At 34.1% G+C, this 23,875-nt stretch overlaps 1 protein-coding gene and 2 long non-coding RNA genes across 4 annotated transcripts; 1 reads left to right on the top strand and 2 right to left on the bottom strand.

Moving 5' to 3' along the window:
• Positions 1–4,799: 4,799 nt before the first annotated feature.
• On the bottom strand, positions 4,800–12,101 carry LOC118035760 (probable E3 ubiquitin-protein ligase RHG1A). Of its 2 annotated transcripts, XM_035041390.2 has the most exons (8): positions 11,779–12,101; positions 8,177–9,959; positions 7,293–7,359; positions 7,110–7,213; positions 6,498–6,548; positions 5,693–5,791; positions 5,471–5,611; positions 4,800–5,389 (listed from the first exon to the last, which is right to left on the bottom strand). In XM_035041390.2, exons 2-8 carry the CDS (start codon positions 9,875–9,877, stop codon positions 5,258–5,260), a joined length of 2,295 nt encoding a protein of 764 aa, XP_034897281.1. In that variant the 5' UTR covers positions 9,878–9,959; positions 11,779–12,101; the 3' UTR covers positions 4,800–5,257. The 2 variants fall into 2 exon arrangements, with proteins under 2 accessions (XP_034897281.1, XP_034897275.1); XM_035041384.2 differs by lacking the exons at positions 7,110–7,213; positions 7,293–7,359 and having other exon boundaries at positions 6,498–6,551; positions 11,779–12,091.
• Positions 12,102–15,346: 3,245 nt separating this feature from the next.
• On the bottom strand, positions 15,347–19,088 carry LOC118035762 (uncharacterized). The gene is made up of 3 exons (XR_004685243.2): positions 18,364–19,088; positions 16,915–17,211; positions 15,347–16,239 (listed from the first exon to the last, which is right to left on the bottom strand). It is a non-coding gene; the product is annotated as an uncharacterized lncRNA (long non-coding RNA).
• Positions 19,089–20,331: 1,243 nt separating this feature from the next.
• Positions 20,332–21,384, top strand: LOC140955305 (uncharacterized). Its single transcript, XR_012169242.1, has 2 exons — positions 20,332–20,848; positions 21,044–21,384. It is a non-coding gene; the product is annotated as an uncharacterized lncRNA (long non-coding RNA).
• Positions 21,385–23,875: the final 2,491 nt, after the last annotated feature.

Below are 23,875 nucleotides of genomic sequence, written 5' to 3'. Positions count from 1 at the left end.
AGTGACAAAAACCAATTAGATTTTTAGAATGAACAAGCATTGGATATTTTATTAGAGTTTAACTCATCGTAATAAACTCACAATGCAGCCTCTCTTAATAAGGATGCTTCAAATGTGATAATATCTTTTTTTTATATATAACATATCCTTAACCATAAAATATCTTATGATTCTGGTTAGGGTTTTTTAGTGACCATAGTTCTGAGTAGTCACATCTTTTCACACAACTTAAGACCTTTCCCATCTCTCCAATTAAAAAGAGAAATTTCCTTTGGATTTTAAGGAAAGATAGTTGGTCGCACTTGTTGTCGTGTTCTACAACCTTTACAATAAAAATATTATATATGTTATTTTCATTGAATATCGATAACAATTTATTTTTTAAAAAAAGTCAGCACATTAGGTTCATATATAATGTAATTGCTAACATTGCCATTACAAACCTTTAATCTTGAAAAGTATGGTTTAATCATAGAATTTTTAGCTATAATTATTTCATTAAAAGGGTATTTAATTTTATAATTTTATAAATTCTAAAAAAAAAAAAAAAAAAAAAAAAGGCAAGGGCTATTGGAGTTAAGCGAAAGCCCACTTGTGTTTTTTTTTTTAAATAAAGTAAATAACACGTAATTCACCTGAATAGATAACGTGCTATTTATTTTAAGAAATTTCAATTATTTTATATGATATCTTAAAAAAAATCAATAACTCAATTTTCAAACCCATGTAACATTCTAATCAATCTAAAACCTTAAAATTAAATAGAATCTAAAATAAATTTCTTAATGGCTAAACTAATTTGGTGATGGGCAATCAATGCATCTTTTCCTATCATGGTCAATTTTAAACAGACGTGGCAGATCATCAAAGCGAGTGCGCAAAGCTCTTGTCTAAAACAACCGTGGCATCTTCTTTGAAAACAAAAGGGTAGAGAAGACACGTAACAAATAGAAAAGGAAAAAAGAGAGACGACCACGTCGACCAGTCCAAGACCGAAAGCATTCTGACAGTGGGCGGGAAAATGTAATTTATGTGTCATGAAGGGGGCATTAATTATACTCATCTGCTCAACTCAAAGATACTTCTTTCCATCCAAAACGTAACCTTAGCCCGACCAGAAAACATAATTTATTTCTTTCTTTCTTTCTTTCTTTCAAGACCAAAAGTGCAATTCCCGATAAATCACTTTTAGCTACCTTTTCTATGCAACCCATACGGTTTTATCTGCTGACCGGACAGTGCCGGTCGAAATAAATGCTGACCGCAGGGTTTCTTCTCAGGTAAACCTCGATTCACTCCCTTCCGATTAGATCCCAGACCTCTAATTTCTCAATTAAGGTTCCAAACGTTTCCCATATCTCTCAATCAAGTCCTTTTTTTTTAATATTTGTTTGTATTTTCTATCTAACGTGCACACTATATGCTGTAAAAAGATGCTTCCTAAAGATAATTTGACAGAAGAGTTTGCAAACTGATGAGGCTGGGGAAAATCCTTTGGGGAAAGATTAGGGTGGGATGACTTTATGGCCCAAGCAATACCTGTAAGAAAAATAATTCGATACTTAAACCATTATAATGTTTGTATAGCTGACGAGGAGGAGAGTGAGTATTCTTTAAATTCAATGTTTTTCAAGTCTTGTTCAAGTCTTATGTTGAGTTAGAATTAAAGTCTAAAGAGATGAATTTTGGTCTGTTTTTATTTTATGCTCTAGAGAGATCTATTTATATAGGTTATTTTAAGATAAATATCTTAAAAAATATCTAGGTTTTAATTTATTTTATATAAATATTTATAAATATCTAAGTTATAAGATATTTAATATAAATATTATATATATTTATGAAGATGTATATATTATATAAAACATAATGTAAATTTGATTGTAATCGGTCTAAGAATTAATATTATGGGCAGTTATTTTATATATCATCACAAACATTAGCAAAAGAACATAATTGAGAAGTGTTTGGAATGCATGGGACCGAATTGATAATATTTATAAGTTTGATATACTATTAAAAATGATTATACAGGTTAGGGATTAAATTGAGGTTTCACATTCCTTTCTTCATCCTCCTCCTATTTTATCCTATCAAGGAAAAAAAACAAAACCATAGGATCATGACCATAGTAAATAAAAAAAACGTAATTTGAGTGAAGACAATCATCAAATAGGATAATCACTAACAATTTTTTTATCCTGTATTTGAGACTTAGAATTAGTTATTAAACTTGGAATTGAATTAACTTGGCCAAAAAATTGGATATTGAGTCAAGTTAATTGTGTTATATAAAAAAAAATTTTAAAAATTTATATTTAAAATTCTAATATTTTCATATAAAAAAACTAAGAAACAATCCATATAAATATAAATTATAAGAATTGAGACATGAGACATGAGATGTAATATAATTATCCATATTAAAAAGTTAAGAGACAATCCATGTAGATATGAATTATAAAAAAAATATAAAACATGAAATATAATATAGTTATCTTATGTTGAAAAGTCAAGAAACAATCCATATAAATATAGATTATAAAAAAAATATACATTAAAAAGTCAGGAAGCAATTCATATAGATATAGATTATAAAAAAAAATATACATTGAAAATAATAAAATATTTATAAATTAACTTTGTACTTTTTAAATTTATTTAAAAAATTAAATCTCATCCGGATTATAATGAAAGCTATACACCCCAAGCAGAACAAATGCGCTTTCGAAAGATCGAGTGACACGTCGTACGTAGCCATCCTATCATGAGGCAGTTAGATGAATCTACCATATTTACCAAAGACCCAGCCCGCCTCTATCCCTAGGTTGCCAAGGACTATCCCAGCTAACAAGATGCATTCTCTTCCGAGATTCCATGTCCCCACCCATACAATTTTTTTTACATAATTGATCAGCTTTTTATAAATATTTTTGTATAAATTTAAAAAAATAAAAAATATTATTTTAATATATTTTTTAAATAAAAAATATTTTTTAAAAAATAGCTACTATAGTACCAAACTGAAAGATGTCTGCATGGAATAAATAGGAGTGGCATCTAGAACAGATAGGGGAAGAATCACACCCAGCTACCCGCTCCTGAACCCGTTCTACATTTTGTTACCATTGGTATCCCTGTTAACTCGTTTACGTAGAGGAGGTAAACCGAACAGGAAGTTTGGTTACAATCTAGGCTGCCAATTTAGCCAATTAGCCCCAGTTTAATACTTTAACATAGCATTCGATTATTGTTTTACAATGAAAATGATGAGAATAGTCGGTATAAAAGAGAGATACAACAGAATATAAGATATGAAAATAAAATTGTATTTGATAATGATGTATTAGATAAAAAACTGTTTTTTATAGCTTATTTGATTGACAGTGGAAAAGACAAAATAAAATATAAAAAATCTATTTATTTTTAATATGTATCATCGTTAAACTTATATAATTTTCAAAAAATAATTAGATGATTTTTTTTAGTTTATATTTTAATGTTAAGATTAATAATATTATGATAGTTCTAGTTATAAAACATAGACTAGCTTAGAAGGTAAAGCCGAAACTTAGCTAACTTAATGTCTTGATCGATCAGAGTTCAAAAAAATATAAGAAGAATAAACTTGGTCTTATCCGGGACTACCTGATCCCTAGTTGACTCGGGTAAAAAACTTGATGAGTTTTTTTTTTTTTGTTAAAATAATATTTTTTTTTTATAAAAAAAAAATAGGGTTGACTCGGGTTGGCTATCTGATTGGTGAAATGGATCTTACCCTGAGTCGATCTTTAAATCTGGTTTTAAATCCATGATAATAGCAATTTTTATTCTTATATATCCTAGTACAATAAGTTTGAAATCAAGTCATTTTGTTTTCATGTACACTTTTTTTTTATTGAGTCATTTTGCTTCCTATTTAATCATTGTAGTTATGTTCCATAAAATTGATGACGGGTAAACCATACAATGATGTCTAGAATCATGAATAAATGAGACGAGATGGAAAAAATATTAAGAAAATAATGAAAATAGAAAATAGAAAAAAGACAATTCAATTGGAGTTGCAATAGTTACCCTTTTTTTTTTTTTCTTTATCCACTATTTTTTTATTTTTAATTTAATCATCTTACTTTAAATTGATTTAAAATTAAATTAATGTTTTGTTTTGATTGACTCGATATGAGTTATGTCAATTTAAAAAAATATGATTTAATTTTATAATGCTTGATTTAAAAATAAAATTTTATTTTATTAATTTAAATCAATTAAAACTGTAAGAACTAAATTTTAAACCAAAACAAATATTTAATCATTTCTTTAAATCACATTTTTTATGTTAACTTCTCAATTATTTATTATCATTTATTAATATATATAATTCTCAAATTATTTTATTAAACTTGCATATAAACTTTTCAGTTTGCGCATATATTGTTTTTTGTTGAAGAAAAACACCTCCATTGTGGGTATCAAACCAATAAATATAAATAAAAATGGGTTAGTGGAAAACGAATATTGTAGAACGTCGACAGCACCTAGTTTGTGTCGATAAATCGAAAAATAAAAACTGGCGAGTAGGCAGGTAGAAAAACGAATATGGAAGGGACGCCATCACGCCATCACGCCATCACGCCCTTGCTTGTGTCGCATGCTGTACCTAATCCGTTGCTAGGAAATAATACTCCTGTATTAATCTAATCCAGCTCTAGAATTTGCAACGGTGCCCATGACCTAGCAAGTTACGCTGGAAATTTCGAATAAGAAAACGTAACAAAAAAAAAAAAAGTACCATCAAATTCTCCAAAAACTCCAGAATTGCAAATTTAAGAGGTCAGTACTTGAAACAGAAAAATAAAATAAAAATAAGGCAGTTGAATATTCAATTGATATCATAAACTACTCGTTCAACGATAAATAAAATGTATGAAACCAGTTTTTGCAATTCCCACTTCTTTTGAAAGTTGCGGCACTCCACCAACTTTCAATGATAAATAAATTTGGAATCCCACTTCTTCATCCCCACTTCTTTTGACAGTTGCAACATCCACTAGCATTATGTTTTCTTTCTTTATTTGTGTTTTTTTTTTTTTTTTGAAAAAATGACTCCCGACTTGCCAAGACAATGAGGGCAACCAGAATAGGTGGTGCATGGCAGCGCTCGCCATCCAGTAACCAAAATATGAGAAAATTTCCAGGGCCAAGCCTCTCACGTTTTCAGCGTACAACCGTGTACCAAACACATCTTTACCCTTTCTCATGTAGCAAGTCCTGTTGTTTTGCAGATGGGGCACCAATTCTTGTGCATCAGCCACTGCTTAACACACTCCGCGTGGAAATCATGTCCGCAGTCCAGCGTTCCAAGATCTTCTCCATCATTGTATTCCTCCTGCAAGGAAGAAAATAATTAGTGAAGCTAAGAAGAGCCTCTGGACTCACAAGGCACCAATCCAAAGGACAAAATCATTACCTGGCAAATGCAGCATGGTTCAGCCTCCACCTTCGCTCCAACAGCAACAGAGTACTTCTGCTGTTTTAAGTTGTTTACTATAGTTTCTTCGCTCAATCCAGTACTGACATTTCCAATGCGCTCTTCCAAAGCCAGCAACTCCTGTAATTCCAGAAAAGAAATCCATTACAAGGACAGTCTTCACAACAAAAAAGACACCAAGAAACCGTTTCTTAGATTCACCTCATAAGACATGTTATCAACGTCAAGCCGCATATCCCTATGCCTATCATACATGTCAGCTGCTCCAAACAAAACTGATTGGTCAAGAATCATAACATCCTGCACACAAGCAGAAGAGGAAGTTAAAAACTCTGATACTATTGAGAATACAAGTGAGTTCACTCATCTGTTAGCATGAGAGTGTTTATATAATGGGAGAAAATTTCCTGGTTCTTCATCCCAACATAATACAGTTAAAAAATAATATACACAAGCCCCGGGATCAATTATCAGTTGGGGGAATCGCAAAATGTTTAGCATCTGTACCTCAGAAGTGCATGTTGCTCCGAATGCATAACATGTTATTCAGATGGCAGTGAATGGACCAGAAGAGAGCCTCAAGTTAAATGCCCGAGTAACATCTCATGCAAATTGGGGTCAACAGTTCACATATTTAGAAAATGTGGGTTCCAGGTCTTTTGTTGCGTTAAAAAGAAGGAAAATGAATATGGTGAACAAACTTTGCTTGATAATGGCCTTATTATTTCCACAACTTATCCCAGACCAAAGTGACCAACGAACATTCCAGAACCATAATAAGATCAAAACCGATATAAATATATATATATATATATATATATATATATATATATATATATATATAGTTTAGCAGCTATAACCATCCACCTTTTGTGGCTTAAAGATTTTGTTTTCAAGCCATTAACCACCAGCAGCTTATAAATAAATAAAGCAAATTACACATACAGCTCATCTTTCCACTTGACGTGTAATAAACTGAAACATACACAGTTTCTACAATTCTTACCTCAAATCGCAAGCTTTCACCCCTACGCATGAGATCCAAGACATTGCGAATCTGCTATACAAATAGAAAAACCAAATTAAGCTCCACAATCGTTTGTCAAGACTCACAAACATCAGGGAACTTGGAAAATGACAGACATCAATCCATGGAACTAAATGCAGCACACACTATTACACCATTTTTTCCCCTTCCTCTTATGTATCATTAATTTTTCTTTATTCAAATTCAGTATGGCAGCTGACATAATCAGAACAGATAAAACACAGCCATTGGATGAAAAAAGAGGTGTACGAAAATAATTGATGAAACTTGTGGATTTTAATGATTGACAATGAATAAAGTTCAAAATCACTCACCAAGTTCATGCTAATACTTTCGGATTAATTGGTATAAGTTCCAATTTCTACTTGTAATTTTCATGATTTTGGTTTCCAGTTTTTATTCTGGTGACTCTTAATGTACACTTGGTTATAGCGTATGTGGCGTATACTGGTGACATTATATGTACTGGGAATTCCTCATCCCCTGAGGACTTTTGCCACAATAATTTGTTTGGTGAAGAAACAAGGAAGAGGAATCCAAAATCCGGTGACTTAATATACAATTGATAACCATCGACCTCTTACCAGCCAAACTCTGACCAGTTGGCAATCCACCACAGTGGATGCCATTGCCAACCAGCAGATGGCCATCAACTAACCAATGGCGACCAGTGACTCCAACAAACAGGTTGACAACAGATTAATTCTGACCACTCAACTATTGGCAACCTCTGACTGGTTGGCAATCAACTACTGGTGGCTGCCAACCGACAGTGGTGGATGGTAGTGATTGAGAATGAGAGGGGACAGTTAGTGATAACCTGCAGAAACGATATCTAAAATTAAAAAATAAAAACTACCAGCAGAACTTCTGAGTTTTTGGTTTTTCAAAGTTCCAAACACTTTTAGGAAACATGAAAAGAAAACTCATAAGAGCAGTTTTTAGAGACCAAGAACAAAAACCCAAAATAAATATCAGAAGGGGTGTGTCAAAAACCCTGTAAAAGAGTAGATTGAGTCTAATCATGCTTGCTTCAAGTAACACATTAAAAAATTGAAGGAAACCAACTCATCACCAGAAAGATGTCCACAGAGAAGCACGGTATTATATTATAAAAGGAACAACTTTGAATAGTAATGACCGTCTTGAAACCAAAATAATTCACGAACTTCTAGTCAATACAAAGTATACCACACAAAAATCAGAAAACAATATTTATGCATAACACAAAGCACGGACTTTTTAATGATTATTATGTCAATTTAATAGACAAATTTAACAGCCAAAAGAACCTAAGAACGAAAACACATTGTATTCTTCCGAGATGTTTGAAAGGAGAGACAGAGAAAAGGAAATTTCTCCTAACTCCAGAAATCTCTGTTGTTGGCCGACCAAAGTTATACTTCATTAAGAGGAAGCTAGCAAGTTGATAAAGCATTATCCAGCACTTGCATATAAGCCAGTACTAAACCTTCAGTAGAAATACAGAGAGAGAGAGAGAGAGAGAGAAGGAAAGAAAAGAGAACTTTGATGACAACTAGCAATGGTGAGAAAAAATGATGATAACATCAAATGCCAAACCACCTTTAAAATTAAATGAAAATACTTAAAATCCTGACAGAAGACAAGAAACAGACCTCGGAGACAACAAGCCTGCTTCTTCCTTCACTGGACAAAGCCCGCAGAGGATAAGGAATTCCCAGTACACCATCACCTTGTCTCTCCAACCATGATGCTGATCTTGGATGTGGTCGATGAAGGCCCTGGTTACCAGCTCCAGATGACGGCACTGTATCTTCTGAGCTGGAAGCACCAGAATGGAATGGGGAATGAGTACTGCTCTGGCCTCCAGTATCAGCAGCAGCAGCAGAAGAAGAAAACAATGATCGACGAGCATACTCAGCTAGTCTTCGTGAATTTCTTGAAGGAGGATTGGTATGAGGACCCCAGGTTGGGGCAGATAGAGGGTGGATACCTGGGCTTGCACCAGTCCGAGATGTAGAACCAACATTTCCAGGGCCACTTACCTGTCCACTGGTTAAACTTCTATTGGCTGGATTCCTAACTGAAGTTCTCAACTCAGTTGCAGGAGCAAATATAGGATGTTCCCATATGTGTCTTGTCATGTTTCTTGCATTGGGTTCCTCTCTATCATCCAAGCTAATGGAACTTGATGAAGTACCAGTTCTCGAGCTTGAGCTTTCATTCCATCTAAATGATTGCACATTCTGTGGCAAAGCTGGAGCTGGGAGAACTGGCTGATTTTGAGGAGTTATACTATCCATGGCTGATGATGACCTGAAGTCCAACGAATGATCAATCGGAAGAGGTCTTGATGAGCGGTGGGAGGATGATAAACTGGAACGCCTTACGGTGCTTCCTGTAGAAAATAAAGAGGGGGGAGAAGATTCTGGGTTTGAAGAATTGATCCTCAAACGGAAATTTCTATGGGAGCTTTCGGCACGTTCAGCAACTGCTGATTCTGGGATAGCATCACAAGCTAGTCCTCTTACTGCAAGTCCAAGTCTGGGGTTCACTTGTTCCGATGGAGCAGATATACTTAAACTGCTGCCTGCATCATATCGACTGGGAACCCCAGGCCATGGATTACTCTCTGACCGCTGATAGAAGCTAGAACTTCCAGCCACAGATGACTGGCCAATATTGCCCTCAACAGCCTTTCTTTTGCAGGATTGCCGGCGACCATCCAATGAACAACCTGGCCTTCCATCATTCTGTTCCACCAAGTATCCCCCATTTCCAGGACGCAAGAAATTATCTGGACCACTAGCAGGTGAATTCCGCTCACTTTCTGCGCCAATAGGCTTGTAAATAGCAGAGGCATCCATTACTTGACAATTATCACCCCCATGACCAACAAAACCAGCATTCAAGTTGATATTCTGTGGAATTGCATCTGAGTTGGAAATCCGCTCAAATTGCGGGTTCACATTTACCCTGTTTAGTGAAAGAATATTTGTTGGTTCATATCGCCTTTCTTCTAACCTTGGACCAGCTCCAGCAGAGCTACTTGCAGAAGATGACCATCCATGTTCCAGTTTCCGATCATCATGACCTGCCTGGTTTTGTTGCCCACTGGAACTGGGTTCACCTAAGCTCCAGCCACTCAAATTTTGCCGTTCTTGATCAATAGAATTCGCATATGGATTGTTCATTCGACTAGGTGATAGCATAAACTCAGTCAATCGGTTTTCCGCTGGATTTCGCATGTTACTCAAGCAAATTTGCTGATCTATGATTGCATTACCAGAAGTGGATCCATGGTCAAAGTCCAGGGTTTCCGGCAAGGAGCCAATGATACTTCTCTGCCCTTGCATTAGGGCTAATGTCAATGTCCCTTATAAATTATAGGTAAAAGACTGAAGAAAATTCCAACACAAACAGCAATATGCACTACACCTGAAAAAAAAATACCATAAAGAAAATGAAATCTAAAACCAAAAGGATAGGAATAAAGTAAACGATTCAACCTAGAAATCAGTCAAGATCAATATGTTCTAATTTGTGTAGAAATTTGGAAAATATATGCACTTCTATTTGTATAGAAGCTTAGGATTGCTCACAAGGCCCAGAAGATGAGAGCAGTGGAATTTTTTTCTGGATTTGAGCAAAAGATATATACCCAAACCAACCCACATTATAATTTTATTAGCCATTAAGATAGTTTATGAGCACTTTTTTTCCTATATAAAATAAGAATAATGAGTGTATGAGGGAAATGTATTGGGAGTGCAAGAATATCATTCAAGTACTGGATAAACTTTCAACATGCAAAAGCCTGCATAACTTCATCTCAACAAAAACAAAGAACTAAGGATCACATTGTGGTAAAGAAGCATATATTTTCGGGTCTATCCAATGAACTTTTCATACCATACACCCAAGTAAACTTTCTATTCATACCTTTCCTTTCCCAAACATCAAAACCAAATTCCGACCACAACTCAACAGTCATACACCAAAAGAGACAGTTAAAATCAGATGAAATAAATAACTCAACTGCAAAGAAGGTCCAACTCAAATTCATAACCAACCGAATCAAATAATCAAAGGGTAAGGATTTCTTAACATCAACAACAAAAAGAGGATGCTTGAATCAAACACATCCATAGATAGACACAGCAGACATTAAAAGGCAAGTTTTTTTCTAGCTCCTCAACAACCACTCAGGACCAATCTCATGAACCCAAATGCTCCATCAAATTCAAAATCAGCTTAACACCACGTTTGAAACCAATTCCACGATGAAATTGAATTCATTTCTTACAGTAAAATTGAAATATATTGATTTTGGATTTAAATTCTCTGTTTGGAATGAAATTAGTGCAATTGAATTCAATAATTTTTTTTTTAATATTGGACAATAAACAAATAAGATTTTAGTTTTAACATATCACTCCTAGAGCTGTATTCTAAAATAAAAGGTAAAAAACAAAAGTTGGCTCTTGGAGTAGAGATTTTAGTTCTAAACTGGTCTCTGTTTTCCGTCTTCTACATATGGGTGGATAAGAACAAAGGGTTTCTATTGTAAAAAATGAGGGGAAAAAAAAACAAGAGCAAAGGTTTCCCCTTATTCACGAACTCTGTCCATCTCTCTCTCTCTCTCTGTTTTATTCTTCTCAATTCCCTTTACCTTATTTCGTCTTATCTCTTAAATAGCTTCCTTTTCTATATTGTTTTTGCTCTCTTCGATTGCCGGTGGCTTTTGATTTTTACAAGGATGTCGATGACTGTAATTTTGAGGAAACTGCGTTTTGCTATTACGATGAGAGTTTGTTTCACTTTAGGGTTGAAATGTGGTGTTTTGCTGGTGATATCCATTGAAAAAAAGTATTTAGCTGGTCGGAGGTTGAAGAAATTACAGGACAAGTTCTTTGGATACGGCTAGGTTTAGCTGAGCTTTTGAAATCACGGACGAGTTTATTCTTGGATACAGAATTTGCGATGGTAATAATAACGAATTCTCATCAAATCTGGGTGAGATTTGAAACCGCAAAAAAATCAATTCTGCAGTCAATTAAGTGATTCCAAACATAAGAATATTTTAAATAAATAAAAAAAAGCTTATAAAAATGGAAACAAACAAAACCAACACATAAAATTAGCTTTTAGCAGCTCAATGAAATAACAACAAAAATCAAACAATCAAACACCATAACCAATCATATCATCAACCGATCAAGCTAAAAAAATGAATTAACACAGAAAAAAAGTTTACCTAAGAAAAGAACGCCGATCGATCTAACAATCTGCAGCAAGAAAACAAAAAGAATAAATTATTAGGCCTCAACAACACCAAAAAAATGAAGGAAGAAGCCTCCTTTCTTCTATGTTGGCTTCTCTTTCTCGAGAAAAGAAAGAGAAAAATAAATAAAAACAAAACCCTCACCGAAAGAAAGGAGAGAGAGAGGGAGCGTGAGAGAGGGGGAGAGGGGAAGAGGAGGAGGAGGATATGAGATATGAGGGATGCAATGTATGTTTGTATGTATGTAAGGGAGAAAAAGGTAGAGAGATTAAAAGAGGACAGTAATCAGTAATTTACTAAATAACCCATTCCACCACCAAGAAATAGAGAGATGAAAGAGAGAATGATCGGTTTCTCTAAACAAGGACTTTATTATTAATTATATAATTCAAATAAAAATACAAACAACGACATCAACACCAAATAGCAACAACAACTAGGCAAAGGAGGTGTCCCCCTCTTGGGCCGCTTACCAGCTCTTCCTCCCTCCTCTCCATGTGACTTTTCTTTTCCTTTTTCTTTTCCTTTTCTTTTAATGCTTCACTGTTTGATTAGGAAAACTAATCTTGGAATTATACAAAGCATTTACCACTCTTTGCCCATCAATTCACACACACAAGATAACTGATCTCCAAGCTTTAAAACGAAGAACAAGAAAATTAATATTAGTAATAATTTACCAGTGTGAGCTGGATGACAGTATACAATGATTTCATTGAAAGAATGTTGATTGTTTTGTAACATTGCGTATATACAGTCTTAATGAGATTGTTACGAGGATGTTTTTTTTTATTTTATTTTAATTTCAATAGGAAACATTTTTTTTTAACAGCGGTAAACTTGCAATAATAATAAATGAGAAAGAAAACAGAGATGGCTATCATTTAAAGCGAGGCCGAGGAGAGATTAGAAAGGAGGAAAGAATGGTCTCTACTTCCAATGCGCGGCGAAGCCAACGGGGCCCATGCTCACCTTGTTGTTTCCATCTTCTTCACGCCAAGCACTCCTCTTTCTTTTTTTTTACCATCACATGTGTGTTTTTTTAGGTGACTGGACCTGCAATATGTAGCTGTGTGTTTTGAGTTGTCACAAAAATTACAAATTAAATCTTGCATACGTGGCACTGATATAATTGTTTGGGGCCCGCTGTTAGATGACTTAGATTTTCTTGCCTTACCTAAAAATCTGATTGCTTTTTTGACCAACTATTTACGTACTTATTTCCTGTTACATGGCTTTTGTTTTTTTATCCCCTCTTCCCCTTAAGTACACATGTATCTCAGACGAAGAGGAGGTTAAAGCATGCCCTAATGGTTAAACGTCTTGAGTACATTGTCGGCGTAGAAGAGGGCGGTGGAAATTATCAAGATTGGGATGCTTGTTTAGCTCGGTATCAATCAATCTTTAGGTCACAAGAATCCAAGTAGCCCTCCAAATTGACAGCAGTATTTATTTACTTTGCCTGAGAAAGGCCCCCCAAGTTCCCTTGCAAGTACCTCAGCAGGTTCCGTCTAAACTTCCTTTAAAAATCTAGCCTCTTGCCCTTCATATCTCAATCGTGGCGTGGGCCTATTATTCTTCTCGGCTTTGGTCCCTTGGCACCCTTTTTATTTTCATTATTATTATTATTATTATTTACTTGTTTCCTCTCCTCTCCTTCAAAGAAGGTTGGTTGCCTCGCCTTTTCTTACGTGTAATCTTTTCTATGTAATTGTCTGTGGCCACGAAAATGGGCTCTAATCTGTCCACACGGATTATGCTTAGATAAACCATTGCGTAATGGCACATTTCAAAGTTATTTGAATATTAATTCGGAAGGAGATAAGATTGATTATTCCCCCACTTTAATAAGTGAATATTTAGAAACCTGCAACGCTATTGTCAATGTAGAAAAAACTTGGACAGCCTAAGGCATGGTGGCTAAGGAAAACGCCAAGGCCACTCCTATCTATCAATTTTATTTTTTTTTAACTTCGCTCCAGTTTCACGTGGCCCAACACTTGAATGTAATAATTGAAAAATATGGAGTAAGCAAGTTAATTTGACTTTTTTTTTTCCTCAATACACACTAGCAGCTATGGGGGCAGCAGAGGAAGATTATGGGCTGGATGCTCATGAAGAACGAGTCGTCTAGCAAAGGGGATTATAGTTGATGGCAATTATGAGATTAGGTCTCAAAGCTTTTACGAAAGGTGGGTGTGTGGTTATGGAAGCAATTAATTTGAGGGAGCAAAACTCATGAGCCTCAACTGGGTCTGCGAGAACACAAAGATTGAGATGACCCACCTCCATCAGCATGTGTGAGCATATGTGGAGAGGTGGAGGAAGTTGGATCCTTGGTAATGATTAAGCACATGACAACTCTGTTCCTCCAGAATTAAATCTAAACATAAGAGAAAGCAAGGCTGAAAAACACAAGATGGTTCATATGAACCTGAGAGGGCACAAGATCGCCTGGCGACTAGGGACCTCAAGCCACAGCCACTCGATTCGTGTCTTGACTTTAAACAGCACGAGGATGGCCTGCGAGAAAAACAACAATCTCGTTCAAACCGCAGATAATGGCTCGGTTATTGGACGCATACACAAGATAAACAAGACGTCAAGTGTCACACAAGCATTCACGGGAAAAGGAGGGGGGGAGAATAAAATACTTCATCAATGAAAGGGATGCTCGTCGCCCAACCGAGAGATTAAACTTGAAGGATGGAGGAAAGAGAAAAGAAGAGTGAAAGGAAAAAAAGAAAACCATCGTACTAGGTCCACTTGCTAGATGTAATTCGACAGCAGGGCACTAATTCGGGATTCATTGACAATGCAGCTTTCTGTCGTCATTGTAACTCAGTTTCAAAATAATTCATAGCACTAACGCTTTCATATTAAAAAACAAAAGTAAAAAGAAAAAAAGAAAAAAAAAAAAGGTGAAATTGAGGCGAATGAGTACTCATGGAATTATTTTCGGCTTCTATATGACAATTCACAATGAATGCACTAACCAAACCACCTTGCGAGGTGCGGCTTTAATGTATTGTATTGCAGACGCAGAATCATGTATATATATTGTCAAGGGTAGAGAGAGAGAGGTTGTTGGTGGAGCAGGCTATGGGTATTTCACCCACCAAACAACCCAGTAATAACCCACAATCCCCTGCAGGTGGAGTTGGGCACTAATCAACTATAAGCCTACAGCTAAAAAACGCAATAAATAAAGAAAACCCAGTGTTTGAAAGCATATTACAAGCCTGTTCAAATAAAAAAGCCTATTGTTTTGGCTCTTAAATATATTCAAGTGTTCTTCAGATTACAACCTTTTTAAAAAAATCAGTCTATTCAGACCCACATAGTTTGATCGTACAGCTCCAGCAGCAGTTCAAGTTATGAACACAAAAGGGAATATGAACTTGATAGCGATTACGATGCAAGAGGGGACATGTGATTAAACTGCTAATAACCAATTCCGATTCAAATGATTTACCAGCATCTCACTCTGCATCAGCTGACAGAGCAAGGCCCATAAATTAAGAGACGTTGCACGGCATCATTATATAAAGATATATCCAGGATTCATAATTCATGAGAAAACAATCCAAATATGCCACAGCAGAGTTCAGAAATGGAACACATAACAAGGTAAGCTTAAAGTTTCTTGAGAGGGAAGAGGAGATTAATTTAGAATAGGTATCCAGATGCTAGAGAACAGAGCATAGGCCGGTACAAGTCCAATTGCCAGGGCAAGGTTGGGAAGAATAGGGTATGTAACATCTTCTCATAGATACAAAGAAACAATCAACCATCAATAGAACAATAGCAAGATCATAAAGCCAGGTGAAGCAGCCGATTCTCAAAGATTTAATATTTGAACTTGCCATCATCCAACACATTGATCTTGTTGCTTCTACTGGAGAAAAACGCCTCATATCAGGCACAGACTGGAAGAATTCCTTTAACAGGATGGGATAAAAGAAAACTACAGGCCTTCACCTCGAATGACAAAGCCATTCCTTCAATGGATTCTAAACCCCTTCTTGAATATACTAACCCTGAGCATTAGGGTTAGCATCCACTTCTCATCAAAAACTAAACTCTTCCAATAAATTCAGTTTATGGTTTCTAAACCACTTCTCAAATATATTGTTTCAGGCAACAATACCCCTGAGTAGTCAAGTTTCCATAAATCTTTGAAAATAACTCTTTCAATGAATTCCTTCTATGGTTTTCAAATTCCTTTTGAATCATTTGTCCTTGATGCTTGAGGTTAATATCTACATAGTTTCAAAATTAATTCTATCAGCTTTTGACTTGGATGATCAATCTGCAAGCTTACCTGCAAAATCATCCAAGTCAAAAGCTTTCTCCCTCTAAAATGGATAGCAACTGTTGGGCAGTTTCAGCATCTGCAGACATGTTACCATCAATGAGTCTAGATGTCCTAACCTGTGCTCCAGGAAGGAAAAACGACATTTATTAGCACCTTGAGGGGGGAAAACTGACTTATCATGAGAAAACAGAAAGCAGAAACTAGCTAAATTCCATGTATACTTGGCCATTATAATATGTCAAATATTGCTTCAGAAAGAAGTCACAGTTATATATGTAACAGATGCACATCACGTGCATCAGATAGTAACGATGTAGTAGAAGTGGGCATTACAGTAAAAGGCAGTTTCACGATGTTGAGAATATAACTAAGGTCGAAGTATCAATGAGGAATCATAGGAATAAAGAGAAACAGAGATATTGTGACAATTTGAAGTCTTGACAGACAGCCAATCATACTTTCTTCGTTCAAATGAAACAAGCATATCAAAAAAATATTGCAATTGCAAGAAACATAGCCATGCTAAGATGTTAATCCATATAAGTTACACCAATACAGGTTATGCTACTTAAAAACCCTAACAATAATCTTCCACTTGCATTCACAATGCAATAGGAAAAGCAATAATCTATAGCACGTGTATAATTTACATGCTATGTATGAACAAATAATAGTGCTTCCAAATAGCAAGAAAAAGAACGCGTGAAAAAAAAATTAGGGTCGGAAATGTGACAATGATGGTGGATATAATCCAGCTAAATCAATTGGCCTAAATATCATAAGAATCTTACCAGCTCATTGGATTGGCTGCCTGATGGACACTGGAAGCTGGAAATAGAAACAGGTCTAGTTGTGACTCAACCATTGAATTCTCTACCCAATCTTAAAGAATATCTAGATAGATCATTTTTCATATCAACAGAGCAGTCATTATGCACTTCAGCCTCGGCAATGTCAGGTGTGAGGAATCCATCATGCTGAGTGCCATTGTTGTGTACAGCAGAAATACATTCTTCAGCACAGGAACTTAACATTCTGAGGAATGCTATTTCCTCAGTGAGACTCACCTGACACAGGACAAACAAAGCCTGCATGCAGATAATATAATGAGGTTTTGCAATAGTAACAAAAATCAATTGAATTAAATAATTCTTTATCGAGACTGCCAAAAATCTTGAAACTTAATCTAAATAGAAAAAAACTCAATAGAGAAGACAAATAATAAATTCATTCAAAACAAGAAAACATATTAAATAGATCACTACACACCACATTGATTTTTTTAAATGCGAAAAACAGACAAGTGGTGTAACACAGCAATCTGACATGTTAGAATCAAGACTGTGAGCTTGATCATGGCATCCCTGAATTTTATTTTATTTTTGTGGGGTGGGGAATGGGTGGCCCTGGCCCTCTCAAAGTTTGAAAAATTCTCAAAATCCCCCCTACACTAAAACTTTCAAGGCACTTTTATGAAATGGGCTGCCAAAATCAAAATTATATGTTTTGGCCCTCCCAGTTTACCGAGTCTAGATTCATCCCTGGGTATACCAAAATATAAATCCGATTCACTGTTTTGTTTGTGTTTACATGTATCTGGAAGTGGGAAAAGAAAGAAAGAAAGAAAGAAGAAATCAAGAGCAACTAAACCAGATGAAACTCACTTTAGCCTTTTCGCTCGAAGATTTGCTTCTTTAGTTATGCTTTTAATGAAAGGAAGAATGCGGAAAGCAAGTAGCCAACAATTGTGAAACAAGACCAATCTACCAGTTGCAGAATTAATTAAGAGAAAATTGCAGAAATAAGTCTTTAATTGATAGTTGAATTCACACTAGCGCATCAGTAGTATCCTTATTAACAAATGGAATGGAATGAAAATAACTCGAATCTAAGAAAGCACTGCACAGGACCATTTTACTGCATTAAAGATTACCAATTCCTAAGATAAGCTCCAACGTGTGAAGCCTGCTAACTCTTCCAAGTATTCCCCGAGCATAAAAACGAGATTAATAACAAATACATAAAACAAAATTAATTTCAGTATTCACAAGCCCTAATCTTATTATAAAAGCAAGTAACTAAACAACCAGCATTCAGTTCGTAGTCCTAAAATTCCAACCTCAAATCCACAAACTCCAATAATAAAATCATAAAATCCACAACTCCTAATCAAAATAATACAGCTAATTACCCAACATTGTAAGAAAAAATAACAAGGAGGGCCCAAAATTTAAAATTACCTCAAAATGATTAACAGGAGCATACTCGTGTAAACCCAATCAGTCTTTACTGCATTCTTAACAGAACTCCCCAAATACAAAACAAACCTATTACTTGTCCCCAAAACAACCTTCCCACCTGGACCCTGCAGTCAGCACAGCATTTCTAAACCTACCACTTCTCCTCCAATTCCCTCCTTTTGCCTTTCTTCGTATAACAATACCAGCGCCTCTTCCTCACTTTATATAACGCATAACACGTAAATCAAACGGCAACTCCTCAATCAAATCATACCCATCGAGATCATCAGTGTCGCTGGGAAAGGTGCGGTTCTAGTTTGTGACGTAGTAATAGAGGAGTTGTTCGCCGGAAGGGTAAAACCGGCAACCTGGCGGTAGTGAGAACGACAGCGTTTTGGGGTTTTTTTGTGATTGTCTTCCATTGTAGTATTTGTGAGTGCAGCAAAGGAAAAAATCCGTGAGGGGTTAAAAAGGGGTTTATAAATTAGAGAGAAAGATGGGTGCCCTTGAAGTTTTACTCTGGGCCTTTGCTCTAGCAGTGTTAAACTCCAGTGCATGTTTTGCCTTATCCGTCTTAATTTGTCTGCTTTTCTTTTTCTTAATTTTATTTTCGGTATTTTTTCCTTTTTAACAATATTTCTTTCAAACATTTTGGCAAAGTAGAACATACACAAAGAAATTGTATGGTTGTAAATAACGACTTTAATAAAAACCACTTTGATAAAAAAAATTAAACCGTAAGCTAATCATAACTTTATTATCAAGCTGACACCAAATACAAATTTTAAACAATACTCCATTCTTGAATCATAACTTGAATTTCAAGACAAACCTTAAACAATATTACTATCATTAAACCTTAAAAAAACACTAAGTAATAACTTTAAAAACAAATATTTTTGGGTTTTTTGTTTTTTGTTTTTGTTTTTATTCTTTGATTTGTTTAGGGTTTATCATCAATCTAATACAGCCCCACCCTAAATGAAGATAAAAATAGCTAAGAAATCCAAAAGAATTTAGTATTTGTTTTCAGGATTAGTGATTAATATTAGCGTTTAAGGTTTGCTTTTTAATTTAGAATTATGGTTTGGAATTATAATTAGTTTGTGGTTTGAATATTTTTATTTTGTCAAAGTTGTTTCTATTCACATCATTGTTAAGCCATTGTTTTTAATCATGTCTTTGTTAAAACTATACTATTTCTCAATTATTATTACTTTGACATGTACTAGTTTGACAAATATTTGATCAAGTTGTACCAATATTAAAATAAATCTTTTTTTATTTTATTTTATGGAGTCAAATGTAGAATTTTCCACCATGACCTAAATGTGAAAATGTGCCCTATCGCAGTTTTTCTTTCACCCTTGAGCATCTCGATTCTCAAACGTATGCTTGCCTTGTTGTCCACTTACTCATCTCGAGTCCGTTTAGGATTATAATAATAATAATAATAATAATAATAATAATAATGATTTAAAGTATTTTTTATTTAAAAATATATTTTTTTTATTTAAAAATGTATTTTTTTATTTTTAAAAAGTATTTCTAACATCAACATATTAAAACAATTTAAAAAAATAAAAAAATTATTTTAAATAAAAATAAAAATTTTAAAAACGCATTTTCAAAGACACCTTTCAACAAGTGCTTTTTAATGCTATTAACCAAAAAAAACAAGAGATTTATTGTGCCAACACTATAGCTGACGATTCGTTGCAATATAGACGATCAATTGTTTATGAACAGCACAAGTATAACATGTACTAAGGACAATATATATTTTTTTAATTACATGAGCCCAAATAGATGACCAATTTGCAAAACATTGTTAAAGATTAGAAGAATTCAATGATACGGAACCAAAATGAAAAATACGAAGAAATATAATGGCTAATCTAATATTATGAGGCAAAGTTTGTTTTCTTGGTTTTTTTATAAGTTATTTTTGTTCTATTAATAATGTCCTTTTTCAAACCTATTTGCATGGAATAATCCTTGGAACCATTGTAAATATATCAAATTAAAGGTTCGAGAATCAACAAGTAAAAGGCATATTAAAAAGAAAAAAATGGGAAAATCATTGTAGTTTTTAGAATCATATCTAATGTGGATTCGCACAGTATCTTAGCTTCTTTTCTTTTCTTTTCTTTTTTTTTCCTATTCTCCTGATTTTTGTTTCCAGGTTGTTTGCAAGAGATTCGACAGGGTAAAGGGAGAGAAAGCAAGAAAGGACAGTGTTCCATGAAAAGAGGAGAGGAGATCTAGAAAACACTATAATCAAATTCGTCCTTTATGTGCTTTTATTGAAAAAATAACACAACACATGCAGAAACGAGGGATTAGTTGCAGAATTTCAGGAAAAGCAAGCAAGAAAGGATCATGAAAAGAGGAAAAGAAAAAAAAGAGGAAGAGATTGGAAAACAATGTTCCAGAGATCGTGCCTTTACTATTGTGAGCTCTGTGGACTGCTGCAGTTGGTGGAGTTAGGCTATAAATCTTTTGCTCTTTTAATTGCTTTCTCTTTTTGTTCTCTCGACAAAGAAAAAGAAGCCGTGCGCTTTTTATCCACCAGGCCATTTTCTTTCTTTTCCTCTCCCCCTTTCTCTCCTCTCTTTCCATTTTATTTCTCCAGTTCCATTGTGTTTTATTGATCATTTTTCTTATTTTTTGATCGCAGATATGATGTAAGGAAGACATCGAGAAAGAAAGAGATGGCTGGAGGCGCACTCGGAGAGGGGAAGGATTGTTTCAGTTGAAAGAGGAAATTGATGAGAAACTGAGGTTTGCAATGACTCTTCTAACCCTAATTGAAATGGAAATTAACGGGCTTTGATTGGTCAGAGAAGAAGAGAAAAGAACAAACGTGGCCATTGAGGAATTTGGTATGTGCTGTACTTGCTGAATGTTTACTATATAAGTATAACAGTGCGAGTTTACAATTTATTTATGAGCACATATCACCATTTTTACGTTACAAATAGGATTTCTACTGTATATATAAAAGACGATACATTTTCTAGTATCATACTTTTTTTAACTGAAAAATAGGAAGATGATGTCCACACTTAATAAAATAAATTAAAAAAAATATACAAATCAATAAATTAAATATAAGTTATTAATGATAATTAAATACTAAAATGAAAAGCTGATATTCCTAGTAAAATCAAAGATAAATGCATATGAAAATATTTTATTTCTACTATCCTTTTTATTTATTTTATCTTATAGGTTAGTTCTGGTTTCTAAAAAAAGTAATTTTTATTTTTATAATTGCATCACACAAATATAACTTTATATATATATATATATATATATTATAAGAGGAGAGAATTTAAAGATAAATTACAATAATCAATTGAAAATATTATAAAATTAAAAAATAATTAAAATATTAATTACTATTTTAAAAAGATTATAGTAAATTATTTTGAAACATAAAATTAAGAGAGTTGGACCTCTTTGGTTCCTTTTGGATGTTCTAGGGATGTTGGGAGATTAATAACACTCAGAAGATTTTGTTTTTTGTTTTTGAAATTAAAAGTGTGATTGCCTAGTTACTCGAATATAATTTTTCATTTTATGTTTTACTTTGAGAAGAGTTTAGTTAAGAAAAGTGTATAGTTGTTATCATAAATAATAGTTGTTAGACCTTATTAAGCTAGAGCCTCAGTGAAAATAAGTTTGAGCAGACATTTCACATTGAGCATTTTCTTGATAAACCTTCAAAAATATGATCTAGTGCTCTCATTTTCTAGTTATGTGATGATGAAGAGCTCAATTGTGCTTTTTTTAGCTAGTACGCTAGCACTAAAGTTGGAGATGAGTTTGACTCCAAGATCATAAGAGTCAATAATAAATCCAGGTTTCAGGCTATGGTATCATTCCTGAGTAGATTTGTGAAATATTATCAAAAGGACTTTGCATATAACATCGTTATCTTGTGTTACAAGCTCCAAGTTAATTCATGCATTTAATAAATGTTTTCTTAGGTTTGTCATAGTTTTATAAGTTCACTTTTACCAACATGCAATGCAATTCTTGAAGAGACAAACGTGTAAAACCTTATTTTAAAGTTGAGAATCTCTTACTTGGTGGGGACAATATTCATTTTTAAAATCTTGTTTCATTATTGATCTCATCTCATGTTAGGATTTATTTTATAAGGAGTATATGAGAGAGATTCAAAGGGAGATCATTGTAGATACTTATGTGGTTATGACTTGTTAAGGCTCTACTTTTTTATACATGGAGTTCAAATTTAGAAAGTCCGGTTTGAGAATGTTCTCCATGGTGGGAGTAACTTCTTTGAAGGGCTGGAGTGTGAGTGTTATCATGCCTACTTTTTTGTACATCGTTTCATCCCTTTCTTTAAAAAAAATTAGAGTTGTTTAAATGTACTTATAGTGGAGTTAGATAGATGTAATATAGTACACAATCCTATTATTACCTATATTTAAGCTTATGAAGGATGGGGATGGGGTACAAAAATAAATATGAATATCTATAAACAGTGAGTCTTATGTATTTTATGTATTTGATAGATACTTTGCCCATCATTACAGCTTCGTGTGCTTGTTAAGCGATATGGTTAAGGAGAATATTAGAAGAACTTAGTCACGTTCAACATAAGTCCTTAGCAGTTTATTATGATAATAGTTTAGCAATTAAGTTTTCTAAGAATCCAGTAGTGCATGGTCATGAAAACACATGGATGTTCATTTTCTTCTTCCTGGTAAGTTCACAAATGATGAAATTGAAAGATGGTCCATTGTCATACTCAAGAGCAAGTTGCAGATACAATGACTGAGCTCTTAAAACTTGATGTGTTCTTGAGAATGTGGGATCTAATGAATGTTTGTTTCGATTCGGATTTAAACTGATCATTGCTAGAGTTATTGGTGTTTTTAGCCATTAGAGTTCGGTTTGTCTGTTTGTTACTGCTATGTTAATAATTCTTATTGTTTAGGAACTTGTCATTTGCTTGGTCTATTCCTTAGCCATGTACATCATTATTAGAATTGCTAGACGTGGGTTGCAATCAATCTAGTTGTTTACTTCAATGAAATCTTTCTTCCAATTATTACGTGTATTACATAAATAATCCATTCTTAAAAAAATACATCAATTAAAATGGTTGTTGTGTTGGAGATGATGGTGGGTTAAGCACTATAAATTTACAATAATAATATGTTATTTCATACGGGGAGAAAAGGAGATGCAGTGTTGCTGGTGTTGTCATGGCAAAATTGCCATTATTTACAATAATATAATCTATCATTTTTGAAAAAATAAAATTGCTCATGTTCCTTTTTTTCTTTCCTATACATTCCTCCCTACACATAAGCATAAAACTATACTCTTGTAAGATATTTTTAAAATGGCAATTTACCTCTTCATGATCCCTAGAACTTCTTATTTGATTATTTGAGACCTATTGGTAAGAATGTTTGGTGCACCAACCTTTAGGTTCCAATTTGTCATTGTTCAAGCCCTTATCTTATGAGCC

Source organism: Populus alba, chromosome 2 (assembly GCF_005239225.2).
Source record: "Populus alba chromosome 2, ASM523922v2, whole genome shotgun sequence".
NCBI lineage: Eukaryota > Viridiplantae > Streptophyta > Magnoliopsida > Malpighiales > Salicaceae > Populus > Populus alba.
Note: the sequence above shows the minus strand (reverse complement) of the source record. Positions and strands in the feature narration are given on the sequence as shown.

What these genes read in the sequence shown, in the direction of transcription:
- LOC118035760 (XM_035041390.2), bottom strand. Translation starts at nt 9,877, where the DNA reads ATGCAAGGGCAGAGAAGTATCATTGGCTCCTTGCCGGAAACCCTGGAC. An exon ending in GTGAAAGCTTGCGATTTGAG is followed by an intron (nt 5,792 to 6,497) that starts GTAAGAATTGTA and finishes GCTTGTGTGCAG; the next exon opens with GATGTTATGATTCTTGACCA. An exon ending in AACCATGCTGCATTTGCCAG is followed by an intron (nt 5,390 to 5,470) that starts GTAATGATTTTG and finishes TCTTCCTTGCAG; the next exon opens with GAGGAATACAATGATGGAGA.